The sequence below is a fragment of the Lolium rigidum genome, chromosome 5, assembly GCF_022539505.1.
Source record: "Lolium rigidum isolate FL_2022 chromosome 5, APGP_CSIRO_Lrig_0.1, whole genome shotgun sequence".
NCBI lineage: Eukaryota > Viridiplantae > Streptophyta > Magnoliopsida > Poales > Poaceae > Lolium > Lolium rigidum.
This window is the reverse complement of record NC_061512.1, coordinates 178898755-178917232: the sequence shown is the minus strand read 5'-3', so window position 1 is coordinate 178917232 and position 18478 is coordinate 178898755. Positions and strand designations below refer to the sequence as shown.

General features: G+C 41.3%; 1 protein-coding gene across 1 annotated transcript; it reads right to left on the bottom strand.

The window, feature by feature from the left end:
• Positions 1-3971: 3971 nt before the first annotated feature.
• On the bottom strand, positions 3972-14576 carry LOC124656762 (aminopeptidase M1-C-like). The gene is made up of 20 exons (XM_047195448.1): positions 14460-14576; positions 12102-12356; positions 11841-11986; positions 11255-11357; positions 10823-11009; positions 10621-10714; positions 10387-10540; positions 10072-10176; positions 9869-9985; positions 9373-9486; positions 8471-8653; positions 6497-6779; positions 6301-6422; positions 6116-6213; positions 5677-5854; positions 5486-5600; positions 5334-5401; positions 5130-5207; positions 4539-4616; positions 3972-4416 (listed from the first exon to the last, which is right to left on the bottom strand). The coding sequence occupies exons 1-20, from the start codon at positions 14574-14576 to the stop codon at positions 4234-4236; spliced, it is 2778 nt and encodes a 925-aa protein (XP_047051404.1). The 3' UTR covers positions 3972-4233.
• Between the last annotated feature and the right edge of the window lie 3902 nt (positions 14577-18478).

Sequence of the window (18478 nt, the reverse complement as noted above, 5' to 3'; positions counted from 1 at the left end):
CAAGTTGATACTGCATGTACTGTGTTATTATAAGTGCGGCAGTCAGTATTGTGGCACAAATAGATGGATAGGAATTTCTTGTGGTTCTGAAAAACACGGAGTTCCTTGTATACTAGTTCGTTTATTAATTTGAGTTCATTGTCGTTGCTCTAGAAATGCGGTATATAGGATCGACGCCTTGTACCCGGTGTTCCCTCGTCTCGTTCATGGGGCTGGCTTGGGATCCTTTGATTGTTTTTTTGCTTTGGTTTTTTCACTTTTTCGTCGTTTTGGTTTTATTTTTTAGTCTGATTCCTTGTACTAGTTCGTTTATTAATTCGAGTTCATTGTTGTTACTCTAGAAATGTGGTGTATAGGATCGACGCCTTGTACCCGGTGTTCCCTCGTCTTGTTCATGGGGCTGCCTTGGGATCGTTTGATGGGTTTTTCCTTCATTTTTTTTTCACTTTTTTGTCGTTTCTGGTTTATTTTTTAGTCTGGTTTCTCTCAACTTCGGTTTCCTCCAGTTTTATCTATTGCTGGTTTTCTGTTGGCTTTTTAGTTCTGTTTTCTGTGCGGCTTTTCTATTAGAATATTCAAAGTTTTTAAATTTCGAAAAGATGTTCAGATTTCAAGAAAGTTCATATTTGAAAATGTTGGAATTTTGATTTTTTTCAGACTTTTGAATTTTGTATAGATATTGAATATGTTCGGAATTTTGAATTTAAAGGAAGTTATTGTTGTTTGGATTTAATTTTGTTCAGATTTTGAATTTCGTTCAGCTTTTCGATTTTTTTTGTAGATATTGAATTTGGTCGGAGTTTGAATTTAACGGATGCGGCGAGCAAGATAAGATTCCCTGGACGCGGCTTTGATTATTGTTCGACCTTTTATCTTTTCTTTTGATATTTTGAATTTTTTTTCTTTTTGTAGAAAAAAAATTATGGAAACAAGCCAGCGAAGAGATAAGTAACCTAATGGGCTGGCCCATGTTGAGATGGCTTCAGGGGCGCGCACGAACGGCGCCGCTTCGAGCGGAAAAACCTATTTCCCACGCAGCTGCGGGCGGATTAACGCCCGCACGAGCGGGCCGCGGCCAATCTGGTGTGGCCTTTTCTTTTTTGTTTTTCTTCGGTTCTTTCTAGTTTGGTCAGTTTTCTGCTGGTTTTCTTTTTTATTTCTTTTTATGTCGTTTTTTGCTTTTTTGGTTTTATTTTTTATTTTTCTGTTTTTCCTTTTCCTACTTTTTCCCTGTTTTTAAACATATTTTTAAAATTCAAGCAAAATTCAAATTTGAGTAAATTTCAAATTGAAGCAAATTTTAAGTTGGAGCAATTTCCAAATTCGAGCACTTTTAAAATTCTAGAAAATTTTAAATTCGAGCAATTTTCAAATCTGAGAAAATTAGAAATTTGTACATTTTTGTAATTCAAACATTTTTTAGATATGATTTTTTCAAAATCTGAAAAGTTTCAAATCTGGAAAGTATTATAAAGTTGAAATTAATAGGAAAAACTGCATATAACCTCTGTGGGCGAGTGGGCCGACCCAATAAGAGCGATCTAGGAGGAGTCGTTGCGTGCGTGCATTAATCACGCCACGCACGCATGTGAGCAGGGTATAGGCGCGCCCACCTCCAGCGGATCTCCTAAAATAAATTCCACTAAATAACACTGCAACCCAAAAAAAGTCTACCAAACAGGTGGGCATTCGGCCCGGACTAGTGAAGTTGGGCTTCTACGGTAGCCTATCTCACTTGCATTGCAGCCTAATAGAAGAAGGGTGCCCAAGGCACCCACCCATGCACATGGTGAAATTCTGGATTCGAGGATCGACCTAATTCATTTGATTAATGGATCAACAACCAAACCACCCATTTTATGAAAAAGAAGGAGCGTGGTCTTTCTTATTCAAATTCAAAGCGCTTCGTAATCTTCAACCAGTTCTGTGCTTCAATATAATTTTCCGGAGTAAGCGCTATAGCTTGTTTCCAATACTCAACAACTTGATCAAACCAAGCTTCCGCAATTTCCGAATCACCCTGCAGAATGGTCTGTTCTCCTCGGTCGGAGCATCCGCGGTGCACGGAACTAGAAGCGCTCGTGTGCAAATATGCGATTGCTCTAGCAAAGGATGTCAAAGCGCATTGAGCTAGAACGTCATCAAGAGTCTGGAGGAGGGAACAATGGGTAGCTATGCCCATATTTCTTGGGAGATCGCCGAGGCACGAAATGATTTCTCCTAGCTCTCAGTTTGCTACGAGGGACGAGAAACAAAGAAAGAAGTTCATAAATTGGCTATGAGTGTTGTTTACGATGGTCAAGGTCGCAATCGCAACGTTTAGTTTTTAAATCTGCCTGACTGATACCGTATCCTTAGTTCCTTACGACAATTGATGTTTAATGAGGGCGATGGTTCTTAAGAAAAAAAATGCACCGATGCACATTGGTGTTACCGCCCGACCGAAAACAAAAGGTTAAGGTCAATGTCTTGTAGGTAGCGCTAGCCTAGCCCTAGCACTGTAGCAGAGAAGTATTACTCAATCACATCGTATCGTCGACTCCGTCGTGCATAGCAAGTTGACAATAGAGTAGTATAGATGGATATTATCTCGTGGGGGATATACATTCTCGAAAAAGAAGAAAATAAATCTCATGGGGGGTACCTCGCCGTGCGACGCCATCTTCCCGCCACCACCGCCGGCGGCTGCGTGGACGGCCACGGTTGCAACGACGGCGAGGAGCACCACTGCCACCGGCAGCGCGGTGACGCCGGCGCCGGATCGAGCCATGTACGTGTGCCGCACACGCGAGCTCCTATGTGTCCCTACTCCCTACCCGCCACTCGCTAGTGAGTGTGGGAGCCTTCCTTCGTACAGACGGAGCGAGTGAGTGTAGTGGAGTTGAGGCGGGGTTTATTTGTAGCGGAGGAGCGGAGGACTGTCAGATTGGTGACTCTGAATAATAGCATAACCCCATATAGGTTTGACCGTTTGAGATACATCAAAGAGACTGGTGCAAACCTGCAATGTCACCAAAATTCAAGCTATTTCTCGGGATGGATTGGACACTCTGCAATTCTCCTACTCCGTACTTCCTTCTGCCCATAGATTATAATATGATGCGCATAACTTTTCGTGCAAGTTAAACTTTGCAAAGTTTAATCAATAACATAAAAATAATACAAACATTTACGATACCAAATGCATATAATATGAAAATATATTCATAACAATTCTAATATTATTAATTTGATATTATATATATTCATATTTTTATCAATATACATGGTTAGCTTTTATGAAATTTGACTTTAACCAATTTTTATATGCAACATATTTTGGGCAGCAGGAGTAGGCCGCTCACGCGCACCTTTGCCAGGAAAAATTCCGGTGGTGGTGGGCCCAGCAATTTTATCCTTTCCTGTTGGATACTTCGAAGAATTGCCACCTGTCATCCGATTGAAAAACGGACGCTGCTGTGTCACCTTAAATCCATATAAAAAAACTCAAAGAAATTTAATATCAATTCCTCGGGACAGATTACCCCAGACCCTAGATGGTAGCGTTGTCGAATAGCTAGGCAATGCTTTCAGGCGATATCGTCGAGGCATGATTCTGTTTTCAGCTTGGGGTGTAAATGATCAGATGCTTAAGCTGCCCAAGGCCATTGTGGAGCTGAACACGCCATAAACTATTGGAAGCTTCCTCTGACTGACTAGGAGGCTGACTGTGTGTCACATCATCAGTTGCTTAAAACATGAGGTACTGCGGACAATCAGAGATAATATCCTATGTTCCAAAATTACCAAAGTGAACCGCCGGCAACAAAGCAACTCAGCTAGGCGCCTAGGCCCTAGCTAAATTTGGCCGTAGCAGAATTGTGTAGGCACAGAACCGAGGTGTGTCGGGTCTGGTTGACAGCGATTGTAAGAACCTGGACACTTTGAAGCTAAGTGCAAAAAACCCATTATACAGAAAAAGAGTCAAGCCATTTCGATGCTTCAGTTTCTTCCTAATTTCTTCTCATATTCTTTGTACAATCTGTTTGCCCTAGAATGTTTTGGCTAAAAACTAGCACCAGATGACTAGCTACTGCAATCAAGGAGCATGGCAGGCAACATTTTCTGCAGATGATAAGGCAGGAATGCATTCTTATTACCAACCCCAACAGTAACACCTGCAAACAGCTCCTAAGTTTTCCCAGGAAGTTGCATGATCAGAAATATAACACTCTAGCAGCCAGCAGCAGCGCATCAGGACTTTCCCAGCAGTTCTCGTACCGTCTGCGCAAGCCCGGGCTCGCTCTTGATGCCCTCAACCCATCTCGCACTGATTCGCACGTTTTCAAGGCTCTGCTTCAACGTCCTCTCAAATCCCGGCGTCGTGCGGGTCGCAAAGAACTTGGAAACCTCAGCTGCCTTCTCATTGGAGGCGAACTGGCAAGAAATAAGGAAGTGCGCATTAGCTATGGCCTCATGGAAATAATACCTTCAAAATTGGGGAGTATGGACTGCAGACATAGGCAGACTTAGTAATAATAGAACTGCGTTAGATGTACCAATGTGGCAATGCCTTTAATAACATCCCCCACAAGTGAGCTCACTGAAACTGTCTTCAAGATACGCTCCCAGTTTTCCTGCAGACCGACAAATAAGGACACACATTAGCACTGCGTTTTCAGATATGTCAGTACAACTAACATGGACAGTCAATCATTTCCCAAGGTGTCAGATGAAGGAATCACAAAAAAAAGATGGTGGGATGGTGCCTCAAGTTGACTCTACTTTAAAAAGATATAAATAGAAAATATGTAAGAAGAGATCGGGATCAATAAAAAAATTCACAAATACAGTTCACTTGTTTACTTATAAAATATGCTACTTGAATAGTTCTTGTTGACAAATAAAAAGCACCCTGGGTCCTCTATGTAATGCAGACATCTCAAATGAAGTTGGTAGGAAAACACATCCAATGGTTTTATGGTTTGATATAATCTCAAATGAAGTTTGTAGAAAGAGAACACCCAGTGACTAGATATTCCATTTGGTTCAGAATTCATACAAAGACCCGATGTTCCAAACAGGGCCCAAAAATCATGACTTTACGTGCAGATGAACGGGTTATCTGCCACTGTTAAAATAGATTGTACCTTCAACCAGTTCCAAGCAATTTCACGTGCCTCTATTTGAAGACCTCGAACTACAAGGTATGCATCCTGACTGCGGACCTGACAAGAGAGAGAGGCATAGAGATCTGAGTACAACTTGCAAGTAGATAACACATAAGTACAAGCTCATATAGACCTTATACACTATAATCATGGAAAAATAAATAAGAAAGTTTTCAAATTTACCTCATTAGTAAAAATCAAATTCAGTGATTCAAGGACAATGCCTTTATCCCGGCAAGAAGATAATATGCCTATAAACAATAAGAAAGTGCTTTCAGAACAACCAAAAACATGAGCAAAGCTCTGTTCATTTAAAATGGTCAAAGGCTACACACCTAAGACACGTAACCTTTCTTCCCCTTCAGCCGACTCCTTGTAGAGTTTTCGAAGAGCATCATAACCTGATCTATTTGAGCTACTAACATTATGCATCACAGCGAGGTATGCAACCTGCAGAACAACGGAAGTAAGAAATGGAAGCAGTAACCATAAGAGCAACATGTGAAGTAATAGCAAAAGGTAGGACCTTTCTAGTATCCGGAGGAAGAAGAGAAGTGTTGCGGTCACGTATGAAGATGTTAAAGCGCCTATCTCCTTCGTTAATGGTCTTACCATGTCCAAGTTGGACAAGTGCAAGCAAGAGCATTGGTCTGAGCATTACATCCAGGTGGCTCTCACCATTCTTAGGATCCCAGCCTAACTTTCTGAAAGATTAGAGCACTTGTCATATAGTCAAGAAAGAGAAACATAAAAATTTGTGCAAATATACAGTAATAAGACAAAAAAAAATCAAATGTTTTTTGCATGCATTGGCCACAGAGAAAGGCATGTTCAACAGCTTGAACAAGTAGAGATTTGTTTTTTATATTTTCTTCTCCTTTTTGAGAAACAAAAGAGATGATATTTTATGGACGTAACACAGTAAGAAACTCATAAGAAGTTATATATGACATGGTTGAGCATACTCTGCAGGTGACAAAAGAATCTTGATCAGAAGTTGCTTGATATCACCAGCCAAGCCAGGAGTAGCATCCACCGATATTTTAGAAATACTTGCAGTTACCTGCCAAACCAAAGAAAAAGATATAGGTGATATATCTCCAAAAAAATTGAACATGATGGAGTCAACTAGACTACAAGATTTACATACAGAGTTTATGTGTGAAAGAACACTATAATCAGCTTCCCCACGATAACAGTAGAGCAAACGTAGCAATGATGTCAATGTCTGCTGGCGGGCCATAGAAAGCGCATGTGAGTCGTCAATGATGCCTGCAATGTTAATGTTATAATACCTGCCACCAAAATATTTCAAGCAAACTCAATATGCGACATTTTGCGTTTACCAATTTTATCCATTAGCGAGAGCTTCTTGGTCTCCAACGCATTTTGAAGTGCAGCTCCAAGTTCATCATCATATTTAACTCTGTAAAATCCTGTTCCATTTACATTCAACTTAGTCCAAAAATTTCCACCCTTCTTTCGGTCACCACATTGTGAAGCAATGACCAGCTTATCACGTTTAAGTTTCAATAAGAACTTTTTCTGTGTATCATATGCACCACACCCTGAAGTTATAGGGACAATCCACATGCCAGGGCCAGAGGATCCATCCAACAAAAACTGGGCCTGCAACAAAAAGAAATCGGTTAATTCGTAGAGAGAAATACTATATAACAGGGATCTATCAGTCGATAAGGTCAACTTGTTAGTATTTTCCTTACTCTCATTTCCTTTACAAATATAAATTTCATTTATGTTTTTATATCGCTATGAGTAATGACCATATGCTGTGTAAACATGAATGACGAACAGGCTAGGATAATTTTATGATGCATACAAAACCTCTGTTTGCTTTGGTCTACTGGCTAGGGTGATCTATTGCCTCGTAAGTGGAAGTGGCTAGGCTAATAATTCATTCGCACATCAATACATAAACTAATTGGAAAAGTTAAATGTAAAGGATCAATATATATAAGGAAAGGAAGCCAGTCTGACCTAATACACATTAATTATCATTGAATTATACATGGAGACTCACACTTGAGAGGACAAACTGTAAAAAAAATCAAACTGTTTGTTTGAAATTGTTCAAAGATAAAACTCTGTTCAAAAAAATGTTTGAAAGTAATTTTACCGAAAATTAAATATATACAAATATATAGCGACTTATCCCTATAAAATATGGTACTCCCTCCGGCCCAATTTAATTGGCGTAGCTATTAATTTGGGCTGGAGTGATAGTATATTATTACGGGGAACATACTCCATAATTTAAAATTTGATGATTAATAATATTCGTATAATGATTAATTTTATGTGTGTCTAATAACTGCTGTTTGAAGTTCAAATCTGACACTTCCATTTCAAGCTGCATAAAATGCAACATAATGTAAATTGTTTTAAAATTCAAACTAGCATGGATTTAATCTAAAACTACACAAAATTCTGACCTAGACCTTAAATCTTTTTGAAACCATCTGATTTAATCACTGGGATGAGATGAGATTATGGGAAGTAATGTGCATTCAAACAAGTCTCTCCTTGAGCTGGTAGGGGATTAATTATAGGTTTTCTTACTAGCATCTTTGTTTTAGGACCCAAACTAGCTTTTAAATCTTCATCAATCAAAAAACTCAGATATAAACCTCTTCTTATATTTAATGTAGTAAGATAGAGCACCCTAAAAGAGTTCCAACTTCAGATATTGTTCTTGATACTGTTCAAGTTCTAGTTCGGTTCTTCTACGGGACTGACGTAATTTGTTCTTGGTACTGTTCATGCTCACACTGTACCCCACAATATTTGTTCAGACACTGGAGCTTCTGCATAAGTAAATGAATATGTCGAGGAACGGATTAATGGCCGTACGGGCATGCGCGGACTACAACCCGGGGTTCTGCCAGGGGCCAAGGCCCAAAATCCCTCTTTATAAAAAACCGGAATACATCAAGAATGTAATGTAGAGTAAAGGGGGATGGAAAGACCAAGCCCTGCGCATGAATAATTCTGGACCCGCCCCTGCATAGGGGCACTAGAATATGTCCAGTTTCGCCCATCATTCAGTACAGTATTCTAGAGAAGCAATTATAAAGTCAGTTATATGTTAACAAATACGCATAAAAAACTGGGTGTGGTGGTCAAGCTTTATCATAACCAGTGAGAAGATGGTTTTTTAAGGCAATTCCTATCAGCACAGCTATATCTGAACAAAATAATAACAAGAACATTAAAACAAAACGAAACATGTTACTTGGGTATTTCATGTGACAATAAATTTATGATAAATACAAAGGGCGGTATTTAAAATAACATATTACCTGCTCAAGCTCCATGTCATTCCCTTTAAGTTTTGCATTAATTACAGGGTACCCTTTTTGCTTTGTCCACGAAGTCATCAGATCCTTGACAGGTTCACCAGTTTCCTTTTCAAAAACAGCCCACAGGTCCTCCGTTTTAGCATTTGAGTATGCATATTTCTTTATATATGAGGCCAGTGCTTTCTGAAAAGATATAGTATCATAACTTCAGTATATCTGAAATACACTAGGAGAACTTCAGGGAGTCAAATAGTAACAAGGGAGAACTAGATAGCAAGGAGAATGCAGCAATTCGTTTCATTAACTAATGCAATTAATGAACATTTAAGTTTAAACATTATGCAGTGTGCAATTTGATAGATACATGATATGATCAACAAAAGAGTCAAAGATAGCTACATTTCACTCCATTCATTTGTGAATTGAAGTAATGTTTATCTTGTGAGTGTGATGTATACTACAACAATAGGTAAGATGACCGCCACATCTCTAATATGACCTCTAACAATAAAAGTTGTCTCTATACACCCTTACTCATGTGACCAGTGAAGAATTAATTGTCCTATATGACGTTTGCACGTAAACAAGGACATGACAATTTTGGAAGGAATGGCTATTTTGCTCTTATAACATGTCTTTGAAAAACAACAGTCTCTCACTAAAACACTGCTTACAAAAGCAAATGTACCAACTAATACGGTTCAAGAGCATACAAACTTTTAATATACTGGACACGCCAGGGAGTCAACTAGTGTTCCCATTAGATAAATAGGGGGAAATGACATCAAATTATCACCATTTCCTCGAAGAACAGAAGAAACAGCTTGAGACTGAGTGCAGTTTTAAGCAACGTGACAAAGAAAAGAATTCTCATAGAGTTTCACACGGAGGCAGTATTAGACCTGAAAACGATCTGCACCAAGGTAACTGTGTAGCATGCGAATAACAGAAGCACCCTTTTCATAGCTAATAGCATCAAAAATCTGATCGACTTCACTGGCATGGTGTATTTCAACCTGAGCATCCAGGAAAACGAATAGTCAAAAGTGTGAAATGAATCACACGTCAGCATGAGAAGTCAAAATAACGCCACAAGCTGAATATACGTTGATGCATCTACTGACATTAATCTTCGAAGTAAGATGTCAGACTAAAAAGATTTAAGCACAATTTCAATATTCCAGACATTTACAAGTCAAGCATGATAATGCGTCAATAATAATAAAAAGTATGCAGCATCGTTACTTAAAGTCACCATTGTCAAAATTTACGGTTTAAAATATACTATTGTAGTTCTACGACGATACAGTGCATCACATCTATTGTGTTTAAGGAAGTAATGCACAACTTATCCAACCACCGGACCAGACTATGTCAGGGAGTAAACAATGAGATTACCTCAATAGGATGAGACTCCTCTAATGAATCCAGTCTGAGAGCAGTGGTTGTGCTATCGAGAAACTGTGTCCAGATATTCCATTGCGGAAAAAATGAATCTACTGCTAGATGGCTCACCTGTGAAAACGGAAAGACTATTCATTCAGTATACGTTGATAACCTGATATTTCATTCTCAACTTTTGTGTCACTGAATTCATTTACCCATGTAGCAAATCCCTCATTTAACCACAGGTGAGTCCACCATTCCATGGTTACAAGATTGCCAAACCATTGATGAGCCAATTCATGTGCCACAGTAATCGCAACCTATAAAAATACATGCTGACATAAATAAAAGAAAGGATATTTACACATAAAAAGGTTTACAAAAAAATCATTATCAACTATAATGAATTATAGATGATCATAAGTTTTTTTATGAAACCGATTTATGCATGGTAACAACACGTGGTTAAGAAGTGAAGTGCAAATGATGAAGATGTATAATTATATAAGTTTCTGAGCTATGATACATACGTTCTGTTTGCTGGAAGCTGATGAAGACTTGTCATCAAAAAGCAAAGTTACTTCCCGATAAGTGACCAATCCGTAGTTCTCCATGGCTCCAGCGGCAAAATCGGGGATAGCAACCATATCCATCTTAGGGAGTGGAAAAGGAGTGCCAAAGTAACTGAACAATTGAGAAAATGAACTTTTTGTAGACTATTTCATTAACCAAAGTGTGGAAGCAAGGCTAGATTGTGATCTTACTCTTTATAGAGATTTAACGACTTCACTCCAACATCTAGTGCAAACTTCCCTTGACGACTCTTACCAACTTGAGTGTACACACGAACTCTCGTGCCTGAATAAAATTAAACAAACAAATAGAATGAAAAGGGGTAGAAAAATGACTCCTGCAACTATTTGAATGGATAATGTCACAAAGTAATGAGAGAAACGGAGCTGGTACCTTTTACTGTCACACCCTCTACATATTCAAACAAACCAACTACTATGGCCACTAAGTAAGTTGACATAAGTGGCGATTCCTGATAACGGATAGTCTTGATAGGACCAGCAACTGTCGTGTTAGCAACTGGCATGTTGGACAGTGCTGTCAGCTCAGATGGAACTTCAAGTGTTAGCTTAAACTTAGCCTGGAAAACAGAAATAGCAATACAAGAAATGTTAGAAAATGCATCTGCCCTTACGGATTGTCTATGTGCACATATGTGGGAGGAACATAAAGTCATGTGTTGATCAATAAGAATATGCTTCGCATATGTACACAAACTCGACTTATGAGCAGACTAATGTCACTTAACAGTACCAAAATAGTAGATGAAACAAGTCGGGTGGCAAAAATCTGATCCCTCAACTCTCTGTCCTGCTATCATATTACCTTGAATGCAGGCTCGTCCCAGCAGGGGAAGCACCGCCGCGCATCTACAGACTCAAACTGTGTCACCGCCATGTTTCTTTCCTTCCCCTTATACTGGTACTTGCTGCAATCAAATGGAATCACAGAAGCATAAATGGCAGGAAATCCATACCAATGATGTGCACAAACTGCTCAATTAGATCCTTAATTCAAAAGGGTTTTTTTTTTTGAAAGAGGGCAAAAGCTTTGCCCTGTTCATTAATTAAGGAGTTCAGATTTGTTACGAAACCGAGCAAAAGAATCGTCTCTCGCGGCATTAGTGAACCCACGTGTTTGGCACCCGCCGTGCTCCAAAGAATCGTCTCACTCTTAATTTTAGAAACAACAATAGTCGTCATACTGAACTTCCCAACCACATATTACCAGTGAGCAGATGATCTACCAGTGAGCAGATGATCGGTACATAATGACAAACAACAGTTCAGTTCTCCCTTGTTGTCTATATCACCATGATTTGCTAGTATATATCACAATTTTGGGGTTTGTTAATCCTGATGTACGGTGGGCATACTGACAACGTTAAATTTCAGAAAAAAGTCAGACATACCTCCTGTAGAAGCCTCTCATCTGGTCGTTCAGAGTTCCAGTGAAATCCATCTTGAGCACGCCCTCTCCGAAAGGCAGGGGCTTGGAAAATCCGAGCACCAATACACCGTCGTCCTTGAAGAAGACCACCTCCGTGGGCGCCAGAGCCTGCGAGAATTGGGCGCCATGCCACCAGGCGAGGATGATGAAATAAATTGTCTGTGGCACGCCGCACGCGGGGATTAACAGGGCAAAGCTTCGAGACAGCTCTTGTTATTCTTACCTGGAAGCGGATGGAGGAGCTGTTGATGGAGAGGTCGGCGGCATTGAGCACGAGGAAGCGGGTGGACGCGGAGACGGCGACGGTGATGGCCACCGAGCCGGAAAAGGTGCAGGCCACGAGGTCGGGGCGGAGGTGGAGCTCGTAGTGGCGCGGCGCGGCGAAGCGAGGCAGCCGCGCCTGGCCGCGGAACTGGCCCGCCGAGCCGCCCGCCGGCGCCGGGGCGGGCGGGCCGGGAGATTCCCTGGGATTCGTGCCCTGCGTGCGTGCATCGAGATGATGAGGTGAGCAACTGAGCAAACAAACGACGCAATTTGTCTGTTCGTCTTTTACACATTTCTAGAGCTATTTAAATTGTTTATTACCAAATTCTTAGTTAATACTACCTCCATTCCATCCCAAAGCTTAAGGCTTTTTTGAAAAATCAAACTAAGTAAATTTTAACCAAACTTTTAGAACAATCTATGAACAAATATAATATTTTATAGATGCCATGCGAAAAAATATTTTATTATTTATTTAATGATATTACTTTTATATTTTACATGTTAATGATTTTTGAAAAACTTATTCAAACTTGACATAGTTTGACTTTCTAAAAATAATATAAGGCTTAAACTTTGGGATGCTACTAAGCACATACTAATATTATGTGCTACACGTTCCAAAATAATCGATGTTCTAGGGTCCTAAGTCAAACTAGTTTAAATTTTACTGAATTTTTATAAAATATATCAACCTCTAGAAAATAAATTAATACTTATTAATTTAATCTAATAGTTATGTAAAAATGTGTCAATATCCAAAACTCTAAATATATAGTGCGGAAATATGTTGTGTTGTTAATATAATAGAACTAAATTTGTGATTTAGATGTTTATGGTACTTTCCTTGCAAAATGGATAAACTTAGGGTTTTAATATTCTTTCCTTCACTGTTTAAGTTTTAGTGCCAATACCCCTCCCTTCATAGTTATTTTGCATTCTATCTTTACTCAAAAATTAAGCTTTGTAAATATTATCAAATATTTAGAAAAAATATCAGCATCTAAGATGCAATATAAGATCCGTGGTATTAGAACCGTTATAATGTATTTTTATATTGTATGCATTTGGTATCATGCATGTCGAAAAAATATTTTATTATTTTTAATCAAACTCAATAAAGTTTGACTTTGACTGTAGCTAGAAGGCAAAGTAAATATAAAAGAGATAGAGTAATGAAGTGGAAGTGCGACTCGATAGGGTAGACCAATACTATACTCGTATACATGTATGTACAAGTTCCTACCCATACCCACACCTGGGTATAAAACTTTGCCCATACACATACCCAACAGGTATCCATACCCATTGAATACCTAGCGGTAGATTAAATAGTACACAAGTTATTCAAAATTTTATATTTACCAATAGTAAATATGATTTAAAAAATGAATTATCTCAACTCAACAATTATCAGTGTAGAAATCACAATCTCATATTTTAACTCAATGTGTCAACAAGGATAACAAGTTATAACAACAAATGGATAGGCTATATAGGTACACTGATGCCTACGAGTTATCCTCGTACTTTACCCATAACTTAACACGTAAGATATAAGTGGTACCCATAGGGGAGTGATGTTTTGGAACATGGGAGCATATGCTCCCTATATTTTGAAATACATCTTAGACATATTTTAAATTTTAAAAAAATTGAAACAAAAAATTCGCACGTACATCTTCACGTGCTAAGCGCTCACAAAGTCGTTTCATAAAAAATAAACTTATCATGTGACGTGTGTAAAAAAGACAAAATTCAGTGCTAAAAACAATGCTTTTCACAGGATAAGTTTTCTCTTTTTTATATAGGCCACAAAAAATATTATTTTTTCGTGAAACTTGACGCACACACATATATTATGGAGATGTACATGTAGAATTTTTTTTCAAAATTTTTCCACACTTCAAAATATGTTTTCTTGGTAGAGGGAGCATACGCACCCGGGAGCCGAATTGAATTTCTGTACCCATAGACATAGAAATGCGTATCCATCTACTGCCCAAGTGTCGTGGATAAAATTGCTTTCCAAGCATCTTCAGCGGACCGAACGGACCATCATTTCCATTCGGCCGAAAACAAAAGAGTGCTTAGGTGAAAGTCTTGTAGCACTTTTTTCCTTACCAAGGTAGCTAAGAGGGCTGGAAGGTTTTTAATGAGGACGGCTTGCATGCCTGTTATATTATATTTGTGTTAAAAAAAAGTCTTGTAGCAGTAGGACTGTAGCTACCGCATCGTCGTGTAAACACATGCAGCGGCGGCGGACCGCAGGGTGACAATCGACCAATAAAATGCAAATACGATCTCGTGGGGATACCTCGCCGTGGGACGCCATCTTCCGGCCGCCGCCGCCGGCTGCCGCGACGGCCACGGTCGCGACGACGGCGAGCAGCGCCACCGCCACGTGCACCGCACCGGCGCGGGACGGAGCCATGGAGGATCGACGCGCGCGACGGGAGCAGCGGTCGCCCAGCCGCGCGGTAGCTCCTACTGACAGTGACCGAGCGAGTGAGAGAGCGACGGGGGAGAAGAGGGCAGGGCGCAGCGCGGTTGGTGGCGGGCAGTATATGTAGCGAGCGGAGCGGAGGCACTGTGGCTGGTTTGACTGAGCCGATGGCGAAGGAAGCACGTCAGGTGGCGACGCCGGGAAGATAGCGCTGTTTGGATCGTGTGAACCGCCCGCGCTCGCGGGTTCCGGCTTCCGGGCAGCCGGATCCAGACGTCGACGGATGCGCACAGCCGATCGAGTCAGTCGCCGATCTCTTTACCTGAGATCTCTCTCTTTCCTTAATTATTTGGGTCACTCCTGGACGCTGCTCTTTGGCATCCACCGCATGCACGCGTGACGCACTACTGCTGCCTACCTGTGTCTGTGTGTGTCCACCTCCGTCTCCTCTCACTGTTCGAATTAATTTTGATGCTCCTGCATCTATCCGTCCGTACAGTAGTTCATTTTCTGAGATCTTCGGATTTATCTTCAAGCCGTTGTCATTGATTACCTTATCAATTAGTATAATGACCTACACTCATGAGTATTGCCATTATAGTTGAGAAGTTACATTAATATTGCAAACATGGGGACATACTACTAGTACTAAGCATTAGTATTCATCGTGATATACTTATATTTATTATCATAAACTATATCTAGGAGTATATTAGTATCACAAGCTAAAATTAATATTTCATAGCCTGGTAGAACTTTATGAAATCTAGAATTTTCCATCGTTTATTAAAAAAGTTACAGCTACATAATTATATTGTTTACAAATGAATTGCATGGTATTAAGTTTTTTTTTTTAGAATTTGGTATTAAACTGGTGGCGTGGCATGTATGCAACACGTCGGTGAGCCCTTCTTTGTCAAAAATTGTGGCCCGCGACATGGCCCATTCTCTTTCATTATCATGTGAGTACAGTTTTAGCTAAGTAGCTGAGGATAGGCATAACTATACTATACTCACCACATACTTAATTAAAATACAAATGATGTTCATGTCCACCATGTCATGAACAAAGGAAATGATGAAGATGAACCCTCCTACTGTATTAGTTCAAGGTGAAACTGGAAGAACATTTCCCCGCCTCTTATGGTTTTGTGTGTTAGATGATAACATTACCAATAATCTAATGTATTGCTAAGTATTGCAGAATTCTTATATAAGATTTGTTGACCAGCATCGGACCCCAAAAATTATGTGTGAGATCAACTTGTGTTGAAAACAGGCTGCAGCATTAGGCTCCAGGATATATTGAACGACATGTTATGTTGTATGGTAGTTGTAATCTATCTAGAATAGTTTGGTTAGATTCCTGACTTGTAGGCTGCGGCTAATCTAGCTGTTAGTTGTTAAGGTTGTTTATATCTAATCTATCTGTAACTTGACATGATATATAAAGGAAGGCAAGGCCGGCCGATTGAGCTGTGCGTTCTCCACCATATCTCTTTCTCTTGTGTGTCTTTTATGGTATCAGAGCCACGATCCTCCAGCGAGATTAGTTCCGCCTCGTCCTTCTCTGGAGCCGGCCTCATGGCGTCGCCATCATCTCCGGCGCCGATCAACATCACCCAGTCCATCACCGTCAAGCTGACAGGAGACACCTATCTCTTTTGGCGCGCCCAAATCCTCCCCATCCTTCGCTCCAATGGGCTCATGGGGTTCATCGATGGGCGCGTCCCTGCTCCTGCCGAAGAGGTCGACAACCCTCAGGCGGGGGAAGCCGGTGCGCCGGCCAAGATTCCTAATCCTGTCTACGACGCCTGGTACAAGCAGGACCAGGCGATCCTCTCTGCCTTCCTGTCCTCTCTCTCCGAGGGAGTCTTCGGCATCATCGTCCTGGCCACTACGGCTGAGGAAGCGTGGACGACTCTCGCCGGGAGCTTCTCGAGCCAGTCCACGGCTCGATCGATGCAGCTCCGCTATCAACTCTCCATCACCAAGAAGAACGACTCCTCCGCCGCGGTCTACTTCAACCACGTCAAGGCGCTCTCCGACACGCTGACTTCAATCGGCGTGCCGCTCCGTCCGGAGGAGTTCACGTCATATCTCCTCGCAGGGCTTGACGGGGACTACGACGCCTTCGTCGAAGTGGTCTCCTCCAAGACCACTCCCATGCCGGTACGTGACGTTTATGCACAACTTCTGAATACTGAACAGCGCCTGGAGTCTCGCCGGGCTGAACTTCGCGGAGACATCCACTCCGCCAACTACTCCCGGAGCGGCGGCGGCGGCGGCAGCGGTGCTGGTAACCGCATGCAGCAACAGCGCTCCGATCAGGGGAGGTCGATCTACACCAACAATTCGGCCCCCTACTCTCCTGCTCCTGGTCGTGGCAACGATCAGGTCCGCTTCGACCAACCGCGCTCAGACCGCGGTGACCGCGGCGACCGCCAGCGTCCAGTCTGCCAACTTTGTGGCCGTACTGGCCATCTCGCCGCGCGCTGCTTCAAGCGGTTCAAAAAGGAGTTCCTCGGCATCGGTAACGACGGACGCTACACTGACCGTCAGGTTGCAGCAGCAACTCATGGTGGCGGTGGTACCGGTGGTGGTGGCAGCAGCAATGGCGGTGGTGGCCACACCACATCCTACCCGATTGACTCGGGGTGGTACGCTGACTCCGGGGCGACAGACCACCTCACCTCTGAGCTGGACAAGCTCACCATGAGGGAGCCCTATGCCGGCAAGGACCAAGTGCACACAGCAAATGGTTCAGGTATGCAAATTCAGCATGTTGGTCACTCGTCTATTCCATATTCATCATCCAAATCGCTTCAACTCCGTGATGTCTTGCATGTACCTTCTGTCACCAGAAACCTTTTGTCTGTTCCTAGATTCACTCGAGATAATAACGTCTTTTTTGAATTTCACCCTTGGTACTTCTTTGTGAAGGATCGGGCAACGAGGGCCATACTTCTTAGAGGAGGCTGTCGTGGTGGCCTCTACCGTGTTGATGATCCTTCGGTGAAGCATGTGTTCAGTGGTCTCCGGGTGTCACGGGAGAAGTGGCACTGTCGTCTAGGACATCCAGCAACTCCAATAGTTCAGCATATCCTACACAAGAATAAACTTCCATTAGATTCGTCTCATAATAATGTAATTTGTGATGCATGCCAGCAAGGCAAAAGTCACCAGTTGCCATTTAGTCTTTCCAATCGTGTAATATCGAAACCACTTGAGTTCATTTATTCAGATGTGTGGGGCCCTGCCCAAACCTCAGTTAATGGTCATTCTTATTATGTCAGTTTCATTGATGGCTATAGTCGGTTCACATGGCTCTATTTACTTAAACGTAAAAATTATGTCTTTAAGATTTTCATTGAGTTCCAAAAGCATGTTGAACGTCTCCTTAGCCACAAAATTATTCATGTTCAAACTGACTGGGGTGGTGAGTATATTCACTTGAACAAATTCTTCAGTGATATTGGCATCTCTCATCGAGTTTCGTGTCCACACACACATCAACAAAATGGTCTAGCTGAGCGCAAACATCGTCATCTAGTTGAGACAGGTCTTACACTCCTTGCACATGCATCAGTACCTTTTAGATTCTGGAGTGATGCGTTTTCCACCGCTTGCTTCCTTATTAATCGAACTCCAAGTCGTGTCATCAACATGCAAACTCCTCTTGATCGACTCCTTGGTGATCAACCAGATTATAGCTTCCTTAAAATTTTTGGGTGTGCGTGTTGGCCGCATCTTAGACCATATAATAAAAGGAAGTTGGAGTTTCGATCGAAAAAATGTGTGTTTCTGGGGTATAGCTCTCATCACAAAGGTTACAAGTGTCTTCATGTACCATCTAATCGTGTTTATATTTCGCGCGATGTTATCTTTGA